This window comes from Gymnodraco acuticeps, unplaced genomic scaffold (assembly GCF_902827175.1).
Source record: "Gymnodraco acuticeps unplaced genomic scaffold, fGymAcu1.1, whole genome shotgun sequence".
Classification (NCBI taxonomy): Eukaryota; Metazoa; Chordata; class Actinopteri; order Perciformes; family Bathydraconidae; genus Gymnodraco; species Gymnodraco acuticeps.
In genome coordinates this window covers 44,100-60,576 of record NW_022991819.1, presented here as the reverse complement: position 1 = coordinate 60,576, position 16,477 = coordinate 44,100, and the positions used below count along the sequence as shown (strand labels likewise).

The 16,477-nt window shown below is 41.9% G+C and overlaps 1 protein-coding gene across 2 annotated transcripts; it reads left to right on the top strand.

Annotated features, from left to right (window-relative positions):
* Positions 1-231: 231 nt before the first annotated feature.
* cdc42ep1b (CDC42 effector protein (Rho GTPase binding) 1b) lies at positions 232-16,064 on the top strand. 2 transcript variants are annotated; one of them, XM_034199758.1, is made up of 4 exons: positions 232-365; positions 6,551-7,046; positions 8,746-9,270; positions 14,942-16,064. In XM_034199758.1, exons 3-4 carry the CDS (start codon positions 8,814-8,816, stop codon positions 15,589-15,591), a joined length of 1,107 nt encoding a protein of 368 aa, XP_034055649.1. In that variant the 5' UTR covers positions 232-365; positions 6,551-7,046; positions 8,746-8,813; the 3' UTR covers positions 15,592-16,064. The 2 variants fall into 2 exon arrangements, with proteins under 2 accessions (XP_034055649.1, XP_034055651.1); XM_034199760.1 differs by lacking the exon at positions 232-365 and adding an exon at positions 405-592.
* The last annotated feature ends 413 nt before the right edge of the window (positions 16,065-16,477 follow it).

The window sequence follows — 16,477 nt, the reverse complement described above, 5'->3', positions numbered from 1 at the left end:
TGAATGTGTGAATGCTGACTTATAGTAAAAGCACTTAACATTTACCATGACCTGCTACAGTATGCTTAGTGAAGATCATGAGCTGTAACCACCCCCCAGAGAGTTACACTTGAATACCTTTTTGAAGAGACGACTTGTAGTTTAAGATCCAACGCACTGGAGTCCATCCTCCCCCCCTCCTCCTCTTCCTCTTCCTCCTCTCCATCTCCCTCCCTCCACTTGTCAGAGTCTCTGCATACTGCGCTGCAGAGTTCATGTCCGAGCGGAAACACACGGTGCGGACCGCAAACCGAGGAGGATGACAGAGAGCAGAGGAGGGGAGTTGTGTTTTAGCGAGGGGACTACTGGGACTACTTCATTTAAAGGTAGGGCTACTCCAAAAAACTCACTTTGTTTGATGCAGGCTGCGTGCCGTGTACTGGAAATAGCTTAAGTGCAATCGGCACCAAGAGTAGTTTAGAGTTGATTACTACACAGTCAACACTAATCCAGTCTATTGGCTGTCTACGCGCTAATTGTCGCTTCATCTCCTATGGAAATAACTTCTGAATGCCCACGTGTTTACATCGCTGTGCAGTCTCTTGGTTAAATGGTGAGTTTATCTTTGTGTTGGACATTTAAATGTGCAATTTACTCAGGACTTTATCACCGTTATAAAATCCCAGGGGTTAAAGTGACTGCATTCAGTACAACTGTGTGGTACTGAAGTAAATAATGTTACGTTATGCATTACGTTGAACAATTCAAAGTGCAATTGATATTTTTAACTCCAACCAACTACCAAATGTACTTTATAAATTGAGTAATTTTGTGATTCTTATAAAAGATTATCAACGTAGAAGATATTTTATATTATTATTATTTATATTTATATTTTCTGATTATAATGTCACATTAACGAGCTTTAACATTAACATTCCATCAATCTATCAAATTATAGATTATAATACAATAATATCTTGTAAAATGGGGCATTCTGCAAATTGAACATTTCTACTTGTATACTTAGTAACATGTTAAAATGTGTACAAATGTTAATGCGGAACTCTAGAATACTTTCAACATCTTGTCTTGAAAAACGTATCTGAATACTAATGAGCTGCATTATCAGCATCAAAAACCAGCTGTCTCAGCTCTCAAGGAAAGATAATCTTGCAGGTGCATCTGTGCATTATTCTTCAGTACTTTACTTACTTAATTATCTGAATCCTTACAAGATATAAAAAACAACTGCCTGACAACTTTTCCAAATTGCATTCAATACACACATAAATATTTACAGCTATCATATTTTTTTGATGAGTCCTTGCATTATGTCACTTTATGTTACGTCCTCTTCTGCAGAGTTACTTCCTGTTGGCTCTTGGTGTTTTAAGGTCACGTTTTAAATAGAATGTGCAATTTGAATATTAACTATAGTGCTGTATTATAAGCCATATGTTACTGTGCAATAACACAAGCTGCAGCTACTGAGTGATGTTGTGAGACGTTAGGTGGAAACAATCAAAATCAATTGGTCACTGTGCTCACAGAACAACTGTGCGATGGGGTTGTGCTAGATCTAATATCAGAAACGATTTTGGGGGGGTTAGCATGGTTAGAGAGACTATCCTTTATCTGTCCAAACATCTGGACTCTCTGTCTGAAGGGCCTCCATTGGACTCCTTTGTTTACTTCAGGAACATAATGAAATCACTATGTAACATTCACACTTCTATTGGCTAGCACTCCAACACATTGTAGTGATAGGCTGAGGTGCAGGATATCTCTAAGTGGTTGACCAATCACAACAGAGCCGGCCAGCTAACCAATCAGAGCAGACTGGGCTCTGGTTTCAGACAGAGGGTGAAAAGAGGTGCTGCAGCAGCATGAGAAAACAAAAGCTTTTTGAACATTGAAGCATGGAGACATGTCCCAGTAGAGGCACAACATACTGATATACACCTGAACATCAGCAGGAGAGGACTCTTTAAAGTAGAGACACTACATACTGATATACACCTGAACATCAGCAGGAGAGGACTCTTTAAAGTAGAGACACTACATACTGATATACACCTGAACATCAGCAGGAGAGGACTCTTTAAAGTAGAGACACTACATACTGATATACACCTGAACATCAGCAGGAGAGGACTCTTTAAAGTAGAGACACTACATACTGATATACACCTGAACATCAGCAGGAGAGGACTCTTTAAAGTAGAGACACTACATACTGATATACACCTGAACATCAGCAGGAGAGGACTCTTTAAAGTAGAGACACTACATACTGATATACACCTGAACATCAGCAGGAGAGGACTCTCTAAAGTAGAGACACTACATACTGATATACACCTGAACATCAGCAGGAGAGGACTCTCTAAAGTAGAGACACTAAGTACAAATATGGACCTGAGAAGGAGCACACATCATAATGAGCTAAAGTGATCGTGAGAGAGAAGATGGAAAATATAAGGTCATGGAGTGTACCCTGCAGCACTTACATGTACACAGACTTTCTAAACAAGACTTTAATGGAAACTTTAACTGTGCCTCTCTGTTTATATTTGCTAGGTGGAAGTTTGGAGAGGCAACAGTTCTTATGCCTTTTGTTCAGCGTGGCTTTTGAAGTGAGCATGTTTGCACTTCACTGTCGCTTGGCCTCATTTCCCTTTTGAACACACATTAAACAAAAAATAGTTAATAATGGCCAGGGCCCAGCCTGGTATTGTGTGTTGTTGTAATGATTTCTTTGTGCTGTATAAGGAGTCATTGAACCAGTTGAAGAGGTCAGTCTTATCTCAAACATTTCTTCTATCAGTTATTTTGTTGACTCGGTTGTGCATTAAGGAAAGTGTGAGAGGGAGTAACAGGAAGTTCACATGTGAGTCACACTGTATCATTTATAACTTATCACACATATCACACCCTGATACTGTCACACAACAAGCACATGTCATAGGAATATGCAAAAATGTGTTGTTTTTTCCTGTCATGAAGAGATAAGGCAACGAAAGTTTATCTATATAGCACATTTGAACAAGTCGATTCAAAGTTCTTTAAAAAACACATTAAAAGCATCAAAGAAAGCATTTTGAGTATCTTTGTGGTTGTTTTGTCCCTTTTTCATAGCCGTTGTAAATCTTTGTGCGGTCTATTTATGTGTATTTGCAGTTCATTTTGTGTTTCTTTGTAGTCCATTTATGTGTCTTCGTGGTTGTTTTGCCCCTATTCACGGCCATTTTGAGTCTTTGTGTGGTCTCTTGGCAGTGGTTTTATGTTTCTTTGTAGTCATTTTCAGTATCTTCTTGATTGTGTGTCTCTTTGAGTGACAGGTGAATGTCAGGGGGGCCTAAACACACTTAGCCTAGGCCCGGTATCCCCGTTAAGTAACATGTGTGCTCTAATCTTAATCAGATATAAATCAATAAACAAACAAATATCAGTCAGATATAACACTTCCCGATCAGATATCATTACATTCACATCTCTTGACAGTTAGCTGTGATTGCAGCCAGATAACATACAGAGTAAGACATTTAAATGTATGCAGTGCGAAGACACACAAGCAGGATGGTGTGTGTTGCCACGTCGCAGCAGTAAATCCTGAGTGAATGCCGTGTTTTGGAGCCAGTGTAATGGTCAGGCTGTTCTGACCTCAACCACCGTGAGCTGCTTCCGTGCTGAGAAAGGTCCTCCGGTCCAGCAGAGGAAGAACCTCAGAGCTGACCCACTGTGACAATGTGTGTGTGTGTGTGTGTGTGTGTGTGTGTGTGTGTGTGTGTGTGTGCGCGTGCGTGCGTGTTTGCGTGCGTGCGTGACTGTGCAGAAGCTTATGCAACAATGTGACTCCATGTAATTGTAGCTGAATGTGTTTTTTCCTGTCCTTGTCAGTGTCCATATGAAATACAGTAAAGTCACCATGAATATACCAGGATGACCTCCATGTATGAAGTCAAGCAAAAGACACATTGCTATTTTATTCTTGTGGGGCTTCATATGACAAAAGCATTTAGCTGTCCTGAATATGCAGGCAGAAGGTGACATTTATAGTGGTGGAAGTAGTATTCAGATCTTTAACTTCGAGGGGGCCTTTAATGCTCATCTTCAGGTTCATATCAGTATGTAGTGTCTCCACTGCGACATGTCTCCATGCTTTAATGTTCAAAAAGCTCTTTATTGTTCTCATACTGCCTGTGCTGCAGCACCTCTTTTCCCCCTCTGTCTGAAACCAGAGCCCAGTCTGCTCTGATTGGTTAGCTGGCCGGCTCTGTTGTGATTGGTCAACCGCTTAGAGATGTCCCGCCCCTTAGACTATCACGTACAATGTGTTGGAGCAATAGCCAATAGAAGCGTGAGTGTTACTTAGTGATGTCACTATGTTCCTGAAGTAAACAAAGGAGTCCATTTGAGGCGTTTAGGTGGAGGAGGACCATTTACATGCACAAAAACAATATAACACACTACAGGAAAGAGAAAAAGCATATATAGGGCCCCTTTAAGTACATTACTTGAGTACATGTAGTTTGGTAAGGAACTGAGACCATGTTCAAGCGAACAAACAAATCTTTGAATGCTGCCTCAAATGTCGTCCGAACCCAGCTCTGCGATTTGTGGCTCTGTGGCTCCAGATGTTTCATTTACACACTAAATCTGCTCGCACCAAGCTTGAGTGACAGAGACAGAGTATGAGTGTGTGTTTGTGAAATAGGGAAAAGAAGGGACCTAAAAAAAAACAGGATGATTTATTGAAGGAAGAGCTGAAAATAGACGACAGGGAGAAAAACACACATAAAACCAGGAGGTAAAATGTGTTTCTCATCAGCGTCCTTAGATCCTTTTTATTTGATGGCCATAATAGACGGCGTCAGGTTGGCTCTCCTCGTTGCAATCTGTTCCCATTTTACTTTTTAACCCCCCTTTGGTCGGTCTGCAGGCATGTCACGCAGTAAGGGTTTGTTTATGGATGTCTGCAGGTACAATTAACGTCTAAATAACACGTTTAGCAGCCTCTAAGTGGTGTCTAAATCGCACTAATTTCTCTCAATGAACTTCCCAAATTACATTTCTGTGCTGCTTTTTACACTTAATTTGAGTTGAGCTGCGTTTATTGCTCACAAAACCATGAAGGAAACCGTATAAAAGGCTGATATGAGAGTAAAAGAAATGGGCAGCTATAAAAGCAGGAGGAAACACGTTAATTACCCAATGAAAAGCTGGGAATTTAACGTGAGAACGCTGAAAAGCAGCAGCATAATGACAGATGAAGGAGTCTAGTTAGGGATTTTGGGGTGAAAATGACATCTAAAGATATTAATCAATCACTGGATTAATCTTTCTGATGAGATTGTTTCAAAGCTTGGTGTTTGGATGATCTGACAGTGCATGTTTGCGTCTCTTGCTAATGTGTATCTACCTCTTTGTGCCCCATACTAATCACTCCCTTAAACGTCTAAAATCCACCTTTCCTAAATTCTTGTTGATTAGCCACACCCTCACTTACATTTTCCCTCCTTCCTTATTGTAGCTTATTGACGCTATTGTTGAAGGCCACCCTTGAACATTTGCCCTGTTAAAAAAAGTGGGATTAGTTAAAGATTTAGGGAAGGTAATCAGTGCCCAGTAAGAGTGGCAGCCTCACTTTGATTCCTCCGACATTAATCCAACATGTCTGCAGTCTGGAGAGGTCACATGTTCCCAGCTTACCAGTGCTGGCTTTGCCTTGGAGTCATTTATTTAGTAAACAGAAATCATTTGATAAAATTGTAGACAGAAAAAAACAGACAGGCCTTTAGGGGGCCGAGGAAACACCTGATTGGATTTCTGTTGTTCAATAATCTGAGTTAGATCTTTCAGCAGCTCAGTGCAATGCTTATTTCACATTTTTCTGATATCAAATTATAATTTTTGATTTTCATTATGACATTCTATGACCAAATTGTCTCGATTCTTTTTTCATAATTAATTTTTTTGTCTTTAAAAAGGCAAAAAATAAGCCATTATTTCTCCTTTCAAGATGACAGACTGTATATTGGCCTTACATTTTTTTTTTTTTAACCAGCATTTCCAAACCAGATGAGAAAAACAGCCAATGTGTATAATATGTGCTCGAAAGAAAACTAAATGTAAATGGCAATAGAAAAGTGTTTCAACTTATTATAAGGAAATGAATGTTGACTGCATCTAAGGACTCTACAGTAAAAACACAGTCAGCTTTTTGATTGGTTCCATATACAGTCAGCTCTGAAGATAAGGGTGTCAGGAAGGGAATAATGCAAAGTGTTTGTACTGAAATGAGTGATCAATCATTTGAGTCAGACAAAGTATGTACACAAAAGACTCTTCAAAGTTCCCGTTGTACTCAGGTTTTATTTCTCAAGCTAACCAATTCCTCGGAAAGAGAAAGCAAGAGGGAAAGAGAAAGAGATTCCCAGCATCCATCAATCCAAACTCTTAGTTCCCCGACACTTTTACGTGCGCCTGAACACTCCTGCTTTCAGTGTTTGGAGCAGTGTGTAACTCACATCTCTCTCCCTTTCTTTCTGTCTGTCTCTTCTTCTAGCTGGCTGCACTGAATGAAAACACCGAAGCCCCCCTACCTGGAAACCCACCGGGGAATTAAGTGGATTGAAGAAGCAAGTGAGGGAGTCAGAGAGGGAGGGAAGACATAAGGGATTAGCAGCTAATCCAGTGCATGGACAATCCTGGATTTTCTTCTACGAGCGTGGTGCAGACAAAACAGTCCCTGGATTACGGCACTTTACATTATTGCCCTTTTTTCTCCAGAAAGCGTAACCTGGTTTTTCCTTGGCTCGGATTGCCTCTCAAAGCCCTGGGTTCTCGGGTGTAGGGACTAAAGGACGGAGGACAAAGAAGAGGGGCCCGGTGACAGGATGTCCCGTGGACAGTGTGGAGCCACACATGGATAAACCTCTTTAGGGGGAGACGGTGCATGTCAGTGGACCCCAAGATCAAGACTTTGGAGGAAGACAAGTGCAGAATCTGATGAGACACACAAGAAGATCTATTGAAGACACATCTGAAAGGACTCGCTGCAAGTAAGCTAAAGATACAGCTGCTTTGAATCTCAGCTTTTTCTTTAAAAGTGCATGATTGTAAAAGCTCTGTGTTCGTGAAATTAATCATTTTATTTCCATTCCATTTGATCCATTGGGTTTATTCCCAGTTTGAGAACAGTGCGTGTGTCTGGGATGCGTGAGTAAGGAGAGCTGACACCTCGGACTTAAACCCATTTACTAATCCTCCAACCTGAAACTTAAATAATAGTAAATAGGAGAATCCAATGGTAGAAATGTGCCCATGTTGCAAAGAAGCGGGGCCCGGTGGCAGGATTATAATGTGTTATTATTTGTTGTTTGTCATTATGTTGCCCTCTGCATGGCGTATTGGTGCAACAGGGTTTATAAGTGATCTCACCAGTACAGGTGGCAGTGATTGGGCTGAGATGAGCAAACTGTATTTGATCGTGTAGCCATGCACACACTGTTTTTGGTTAAAAGAAATGCTATCGTAAGCAATAACGTCGCCGTCATTGGAGCTAGTTTACCCCAGTTATCAATCCCTCTGTGATATTGAGTGGCAGTAGTCTGCTGGTCCAATCCCACTAGACTTGCAATGCTTTCTGGTGAGATGATCCAATTAGTGTTGCAAGTAAACAAGATGTTCTCCATCTTGAAATATATGACACTATCTTTCAAGACAATACACAAAATTACTTTTGTGTAGTTGTATAGTTTAGTTTGTTTGCAGTTGCTACGTTTTGGAAGACAATATTGTACTTTTTAAGTCTACTTTTACATGTAACACTAACAACATTTAACTCAAATAAGCCCTATTATGCATTTGGGGTTTTTCCTTTCCTGTAGTGTGTTATACTGTATAGGTTTTTTTGTGCATGTAAATGGTCTGCAAAGACTAAAATCCCAAAGTTCCTTCCAAACAGAGTTTTTCTCCCACACTCTCCCCCCCTGCCTGAAACGCCTCCATTGGATTATTTTGTTTACTTCCTGAGCATAGTGACATCACTATGTAACACTTTATTTTGGCTAGCGCTCCAACACATTGTACGTGATAGGGTAAGGGGCGGGACATCTCTAAGCTGTTGACCAATCACAATAAAGCCAGCCAGCTAACCAATCAGAGCAGACTGGCCTCTGCTTTCAGACAGAGGGTGAAAAGAGGTGCTGCAGCACAGGCAGAATGAGAAAAATAAAGAGCTTTTTGAACATTAAAGCTTGGAGACATGACACAGTAGAGACACTACATTAAAATATGAAGCTGAGAATTAGCTGGCCCCTTTAATTATTGCAACGTACAAAAGTAACAGTCCTTCCCAGAAACCAATCTTAACAAAAGTCGAGATAGCCCAAACTCTCTAACAGCATACACTTAAGTAACCAAAGGAAACCAAGTATGGCTTTATCAATTCTCCTTCTTTGTTACTTTGTCATAACTGAAAGCTGCTGTTGTGTAAAAGAAGCAAGCTGAGCGTTGAGAGAAAGAGACAGAATGAGAGAGGGGAGATGTAGAAGGAGACTTGACTGACTCTGCATGCATACTGGCATCATTCAGTGCAGATCAAAAAGAGAAACCGGGGGCAGACAGAGGATGAATGCCTGGCTCTGGCCGTGTGGAGAATGGATTATAAACACATTCTCTCCCGACTTAGCAACCACATATTTATGTTCCTCTCACTGTCCCTGCTTTTTAAAAATGTTCTCTCTTTGGTTTTTACAGTGGACCCGGGACGACTGACTTGAGCTCGGATTCAAATTAAAAGGGAAATTACGCAACTTTCTGCCACCATGAGTCTGGGAAAACTGCCAGGGATTAAGGGCCTTGTGTCCGGCTCTCAGGGGAAACGTCGCTTCAAGAGTGAACTCTGCGTGGATATGATCAGCCCGCCGATGGGCGACTTCAGACACACGATGCACGTTGGACGCGGAGGAGAAGTGTTCGGCGACACTTCCTTCCTCAGCAACTACGGAGGCCCACGTGAGCCAGGAAGTCCCGACTCGTCAACCAGCTCCAAGTCTTCTGGGTTCTTCACGCGCACTTTTCGGCACGTGAGGAAAAACTCAGTTGTGCGACCTCGAGGCAGCTCCCGTGATTTGTCGTCGCCACCACCAGATGTTTCGCCCATCATCAAGAACGCCATCTCGCTGCCCCAGCTCAACATGGACTCCTCTAACGGCTGCCACCAGAGGGTGCCGTTCCCCAGCTCCGTCAGCTCCACAGACGACTCCCTCTGCAGCACATATGGTGAGATGATGAGATTAATCACTGCCTTCATGGGTGGGGGGTTTGTGTTGAGCATCTGAGCAGCAAAATCACCTTCATTTAAATCAAGCTGAAAAAAAGTAAGGCTCTCAGAAAAGTGAAGGGGGATCACGAGTATAATCATGGTAGACAAAAGGGCATGATATTATGTCACAATAATGTGTGTGTGTGTGTGTTTACATATCCTATAGGGCTGCACGATATATCGTGTCGTGACGATAACCGCGATATGCGCATGCGCGATATTCACATCGCAGGACGAGACGATTTAAAAAATAAAAAATCTTAATTCTTGTGATATTAAGTAGGCAAATTAACTCAAACACGTCATGTTACAATTATTTTGCTGCTTGCTTCAAAAGGAAAACTTGCGCGGGCTCTCATGTCAGGGGTACTTGAGTGAGTGACAGCAAACCACCAATTAAATCTCCAAAGCCAACGGACCCGGTGATTAAAGGTCAAAACACTGAATAAAGTCGTTTCATGTGTTTCTCCAGGGCAGTTCGGCGCTGCTAACCGAGCTAGCTCAGCTTGTTGCTCTGATAACTTTAGATCCAGACGTCCGTGACTAAAATCCTTCATCCGGTTAAATATAGTTAAAAAAATACCAATCGTATAGCATTAAAGTTCAAGAAAGGATGGTTTGCGGGGGAAAAACGGTCTTTTCTTCAATTCCTGTATGTTTTCATATCGCAATATATATCGCAGGGGGGGGGGGGGGGAAATCGCAATGTCAGTTTTTTCCAATATCGTGCAGCCTTAATATCCTATTAGCATCTAACAGCAGTGAGGGCTACATGCCAGGTAACTGAAAAAGGTATACTCACAATACGAACAGGTACTTGCTGAGCATAGCTGATGTTAAGCTAAACCTATTGAAGAAGTTTGGCCAAAGAAAGAATATAATATATAAGTTAATTTAGTTTTCAGCTGGACCTGTTGCTTCAACCACGGGTAACAGGTCAAATCACACATTCATTTGGACTTGAGTAAAGTAACTCTTGGAAAACCTTTTTGATATGTTGATGTTTTATTAAATGACATTATCCAAAACAAAACACATTCCTGTTATCGCTGGCTGTCTCAAGTTACAGCACAGTATTTGCTGCAACACCATCACAAGTGGTATTATTATAGATTCTCCTTTTGTCACTGAAAACGTACCTTCAATGTACGTTTTATTGGCTTTTTTTTAACAATGTGATCGCATGATTCCTTCCGGCATTATTGCAGATCTACTGTAAGCTAGCTAGCTAACGTAGCTAACCTAGTCATTTGAACTGACAAATATACTGACAAAATACTTACAATATTATGAAACAGACTAAATGTGCCAACAGACACAGTTGGCCAACTTATTGAGCCCTGAAAGTTTTGAGCTTCTTTTTTTTGCAGCACTTTTTCTGACACATTTCTGTTACATCGTTTTATAAACTGCAGCGCGTTTCTCGTAATGTTTTGGGCCGTTGTAATACATTCTATGTTTGTTACGCGTTTGCACCTGTCGGCCACCGTACCCCACATCCCTTTAACGTGTGGCAGCATTTGTTTGTGATGTGAAATGTCAAGACACAGGAAGAGGCATTTAGTTTGAAGAATATATATTTATTTTGGTTGATTTATCTTTATGTTACAGTAAACTTAGCGGCAAAATAAGATGTCATAGTGGTAGCGGTAGACCAGCAACCAGCAACGCATTACTCACCCTGAATGAGGGAAAAAACCCAAACTGGTGGTGTGTTACAGTATGATATATCACTACAGTTCTCACTATTCACTCTGCAGCGAAGCAAACAGGACTATAAATAAAAGTCAGGGAACCCACACACACACACACACACACACACACACACACACACACACACACACACACACACACACACACACACACACACACACACACACACACTCCTCCAGGACGACCGGCAAACATGCAGGCTTCTTCTGACTCATCCACATTCACCATGGTAACACCTGTACACAATCAGGTCTACAAACACAAACACACACAGCTGGTTTGCGAGAAATAAAGACACTTAACGGGCTTTTTCCTGCCATCAGTGTGTGTGTCATTGCTCGGTCATTATATCTGCTAACCAATCAGAGTGCATCGTGCAGCAGGGTGCAGAGTGGAAATCCCCGCTCCGTCTCCAGATCCCTCACCCAGCTCATGAGGAATTCGCCCCAAAATGATTGATGTCAGAGAAGTGAAGCATGATGGGAGCTTTCTACTATCAATGGGTTTATCAGTTTGCCATTACATTACATTACATTAAGCTGACGCTTTTATCAAAAGCGACTTATAATGGCCGATTACAGGGACATTCTCCCTGGAGTAACTAAGGGCTAAGTGCCTTACTCAAGGGCACACTATAGGTGGTGTTCCTGGCGGGATTTGAACTCACAGCCTTCCGATCTTCAGCCCACCTCACTATCCATAGACCAATCACTACCCATTACGTCATTATCTTCATCCGTCTTTTGATATATTTTGTTGTTGTTTGATAAATTAGTCTGTCACATATGTTGACTTTTAATTGCTTCCCAGATGTTAGTCTTGAAAATAAATGCAAAAATTGGGAAAAATCAAGAAGTGTCGGTGTGAACAAGAGAAAAAGCCCAACTCTTCTGTAAAAGATTAAGATATATATTCTGTAACAGTTCTTAGGATTTAGCAGCCAGGTATATATAGCCTAGCACAGTTTTAACGGTATATATATATATTGCACATATAGTACATATTGGGTTGGTATTTAACAGCGAGGGGTGATATAGGTGTGTGTGTGTGTGTGTGTGTGTGTGTGTGTGTGTGTGTGTGTGTGTGTGTGTGTGTGTGAGTGCGTGTGTGTGTGTGCGTGCGTGTGTGTGTGAGTGCGTGTGTGTGTGTGTGTGTGTGTGGTGTGGGGGGGGGGGGGGGGGGGGGGGGTTCGGTTCTAATAGGGGGCTGTGCTGGTTGTATAGTCTGACCGCTGCAGGAAGGAAGGACCTGCGGTATCTCTCCGTGAGACAGCGGGGGTGCAGCAGCCTGTCTTGTTCTTCGCAGCAGCCTGTCTTGTTCTTCGCAATTTATCCTACAAAGGACCTTAAGAGGTAAAAGCTCCAGCAGGAAAAAGTCAAACATTTTAAGAATAATATTGAAATGTTGAGAAATACGCTTTAAATTAAAAAAAAAAAACACTTTTCAAAGTGTTGCTTAAGGGTCTTTGCAGGACTCTCATCCCTTATCGGAATCAGAATCAGAAAGGTATTCTTTGACTCCCATCATGAAACACTAGTAATTCCCCTCTCTTCTCTCACTGTCATCATACCACTCCCACGTCTCCTCCTGGTTTCTGCTGTCAGTCATAGTCACTGACTGTAACTTTTACTGAAACTCAGCAGTTTGAGGAGTTTCAGCCGAGTTACTGGGATGTTAGATACTGCCACCATGTGGTTCAATAATGTAATTGCCAGTAGCTCAGCTTTATGTCAATATTGTTTCCTCTTGGTCAGTTTCTTTCTAACACAAGTCTTGGGTAAAAACGTTATATTGTTTATGAAATCCAGAGAAGGATTACACTTCAGTATCTGTTTGAGCAAGCATTACAATGACAAATAATGGTAGCAAATCCTCTTGTGTCAAATCAGTTCAGAACTGAGCCATGTTGGTTTGAAAAAAGCTGTCTTTTCAGAATAAAACCCATAACTGTTTAGTGCTTATGGGTTTGGACCAGAGAAGCTTTATTTTTGAGTGCTTTGGTCATGTTAAAGGGTCTCCAACATATATTGTCTAAAGTGATTGTAATGTCTGTTTCCTTGTTTCTTCTCTTAAAGGTGGGGTAGGTAAGTACATTTATTTAAACAAATGAGAACAAGATTAATAAAGATGAAAGTATTGGCTTCTAATTCTGTCCTCGTGGTCGTTTTGTTGAGAGTTTATAGGTTTCTGGATGGAGGTTAAAACTTGGAGTAGAGCTTTACCAATAAGTTGGATATATTGGAGAAAAATCTATATTTAAATGTGGGGTAGGTAAGTTTGAGAAACCGGCTCGAGATACACTTTTTGTTATATTCCATGGAATGCTCTTAACATCCGATAGCAATGAATATCTTAAGTGCTTTGACAAAAATCTGTGGAAGCCGTACTGTAAAAAGCACGACCAATCATCTGAGCCGGCCCGGCTAAAGTAACTGGATGGCCTACCTGCCTGTCAGCCTTCCATCTGTGCACAAACTTATCTCGTGCCCTCATTGGTCATGTGCGCGTTCGTGTGTGTTGGAGGAGGGGCTCTGTAAGGAAGTGGCAGATTTTCCCCGGTTGTGTATTTTCTAATTCTAGCGCACTCGAGCTGGTTTCTCCAAAATTACATACCCCACCCTTAAATGTTTGTCGGAGGAAAAAAAACAAAATATCATCGTATAGTATCCTATATGTATTTTATATTGTATGTTATCATGTTTGTGAATTTTGACTCTGAAACATTTGCACAGTTTAAGGCTGTGTCTCAATCCTGTCAGTCCCTTATTTTCCCTTGGATGTGTTCCTTATGTTGTGTCACATTTCCAGTGGCATTTCTATATGTACAAAAGTGGTGGGGCACAAAAAACTCAGATGTCTATATAGAAGCTTCTGTAGTGAGGTTCATGGCTGGTGAGGCTCTGACTCTTCAGGTTTACAAATATTATATTTTGACCTAAATCAAAATATAATAGCTTTTTTAGTCTGATGCTTCAATTAATTTTAAACAGACAGTTCAACAGAAGGATACCCAAAAAATGTCATTTTATCATTTAAATATTGAATTGTTCTCTCTTAGTAAGATCCCATTTTCAATAAAATGGTGGTCTTACCTTAACTTGAAGATGAAGTCCATTTGCCTATCCTTCTGGACAACAATCTCTATTACTTTTTTGTAAAAGTCCTCCTTATCTTCTTGTAGTTTCAAAAGTCTATCATAAATCTAAATGATGGATTTATGATTCGAAAATTATAAAAGTAGGGTAGACATGTGGATATTATCCGGCTGAACAAAACGTACATTTATCTAACAGGTACGTTTCCCACAGATCTTATTTTGAGCTATTTTCTAAAATCCTATGGAGAAATCTCATTGCTTTTTTGTGGAGGGAAGCCATGCGCAGCTTACTTCCTGGTTTTAGGACGCGTCTCTCTCCTCCTCTTCACACACCACACTTTTCGCGGCACACATACTTACAGCCAATCAGCTCTGAATTATGTGAGATGACGTATGGTGGGGAAGGCAGCTCAGTGCCCCTATGGTCATTATTTTTTGCCACACACATTAAATAGGAAAATACTCTGAGCATGCGCAGTGTAGTTTTTACAGTCACCGTTCACTTAGACAGTGAGAGGGAGGGGCAGGATCGGGTTTTGTCCCACATGGCTCTAAACAGCTCAATAGGCACACACTGTAGACACTAATTAAAAGAACACATACTAAAACAGCAATGTACAGACAAATCAGATGATTAAACATGATCTTAAAATATATTTAATATATTTTTTAATTTATTTTTTGCATTTTGTTGTAATCATTATTTTAATACTTTCTGTTGACACTAGGTGGGGCTGTGCCCCTAATGACCAGTCGCCACTGCACATTTCTCAGATCATTGCAGTGACTTCAGTGTCTTTTCTTCTGTCTGTTTCTAGGTCTTCAGTCTGGTTTCGTCACCTTGCCTCGCCTCTCTCGCCTCGACAGACAGTTTCAGGACGGAGACGCCCGACGAGGCTCTCTCCCCGACGGAGGAGGCTTCACCCTGACTCGATCTGACTCCCTCGCCTCCTTCACCGTGGACCTCGGCCCCTCTCTAATGTCTGAGGTCCTGAGCTGGATCGACAACCCCAGCTGCTTCCAGATGTCCAATTACAGCCAGGAAGCAGACGAGGAAAAAGAAGAAGAAGAAGAGGACGAAGGCTCTTTAACACCTGTGCAAAGCCCCGAGGTGACTTCCCCAAACCCCTCCATGAGCTCCTTCAGCAGGAACATGAGCAGCAGGAGGCGCCCCAGTAGCAAATGGAGAGAGGAAGAGGAGGAGAGGAGGTCAGTGAGGACTCCAGATGTTTGTGCCGGGTCTCCTCAGAGAGTGGAGCCTGCGATGGAGGCGGAGAGGTTTCAGAAGGCGGCGGATGTTTTGTCTCGTCACTACGGTGGAGGATCCTTCACCAAGGGAACAATGAGGAGCAGCAACAACAACAACAACAACAACAACAACAACAACACCGCCGCTCCGGCCTTCTCCCAAGGACGCATAACACCAAATGATTCGTCTTCTGAAGAGGAGGAAGAGATCAAAGTTTAGATGTTCAAACTAAGGATGGGTGATATCACGATATTTCTGATCAAATACCTTGATTTTAATACAATATTGTGTGGTGGATATTGGAGCTTTCACAACATGTTAACACTATTTGTAAAAAATAACCATTTACGATTGTTTTTGACTGACATTGTAATTGCTATAAGATTCACGATATCGGAGGGATTGATCATTTTTGCATCATACTTCTCATTATCATTAAAGAGGCCCTATTATGCTTTTTGGGGTTTTCCCTTTCCTCTCTCTTGGACTCCTTTGTTATTTTCGTAACAAAGTGGCATCACTAAGTAACACTTGTGCTTGTATTGGCTAGCTCTCCAACACATTGCATGTGATAGGCTAAGGGGCGAGACATCTCTAAGTGGTTGACCAATCACAACAGAGCCGGCCAGCTAACCAATCAGAGCAGACTGGGCTCTGGTTTCAGACAGAGGGTGCATCTCACTTCGGTTAAATGGATTCCTTGCGTCCCTCACTTGCGTCGTTTCCCTGCGTTTAGTCCCTCCCACCAGGGAAGCAAGGAAACCACGAGAAGCAGGGAAATGAGTTTTAAGAGCAATGGGACGTCGTTTTCCTCCGGAGCTTCACGTGAAGCGACGTCCGTTTGTGATGACGCAGCACAGCTGATCGTCTGACAGCAGCCAGATCGGTGCATGCGCTGCATCGTCCAATCAGTGAGCGATACACAATAAGGGGGCGGGGCGAGTGTCTGAGGATTTCACCGAAGGAAGGTCTGGTAGCTCCTCGATTATCGCTCCTCCGTTATCGCTCCTCGGTCCTCCGGCACAAATAAGGCCACTGGGACGCTACTCAAGATGGCGCAGACAAATCAACTTCTGGTGATACCGAGACCGAGGAGCGAGGAAAT

Bases quoted from the DNA above. Each gene is read 5' to 3' on its own strand.
- cdc42ep1b (XM_034199758.1), top strand. From the start codon at position 8,814: ATGAGTCTGGGAAAACTGCCAGGGATTAAGGGCCTTGTGTCCGGCTCT. The intron at 9,271-14,941 runs GTGAGATGATGA...GTCTGTTTCTAG, and splicing joins CTCCCTCTGCAGCACATATG to GTCTTCAGTCTGGTTTCGTC.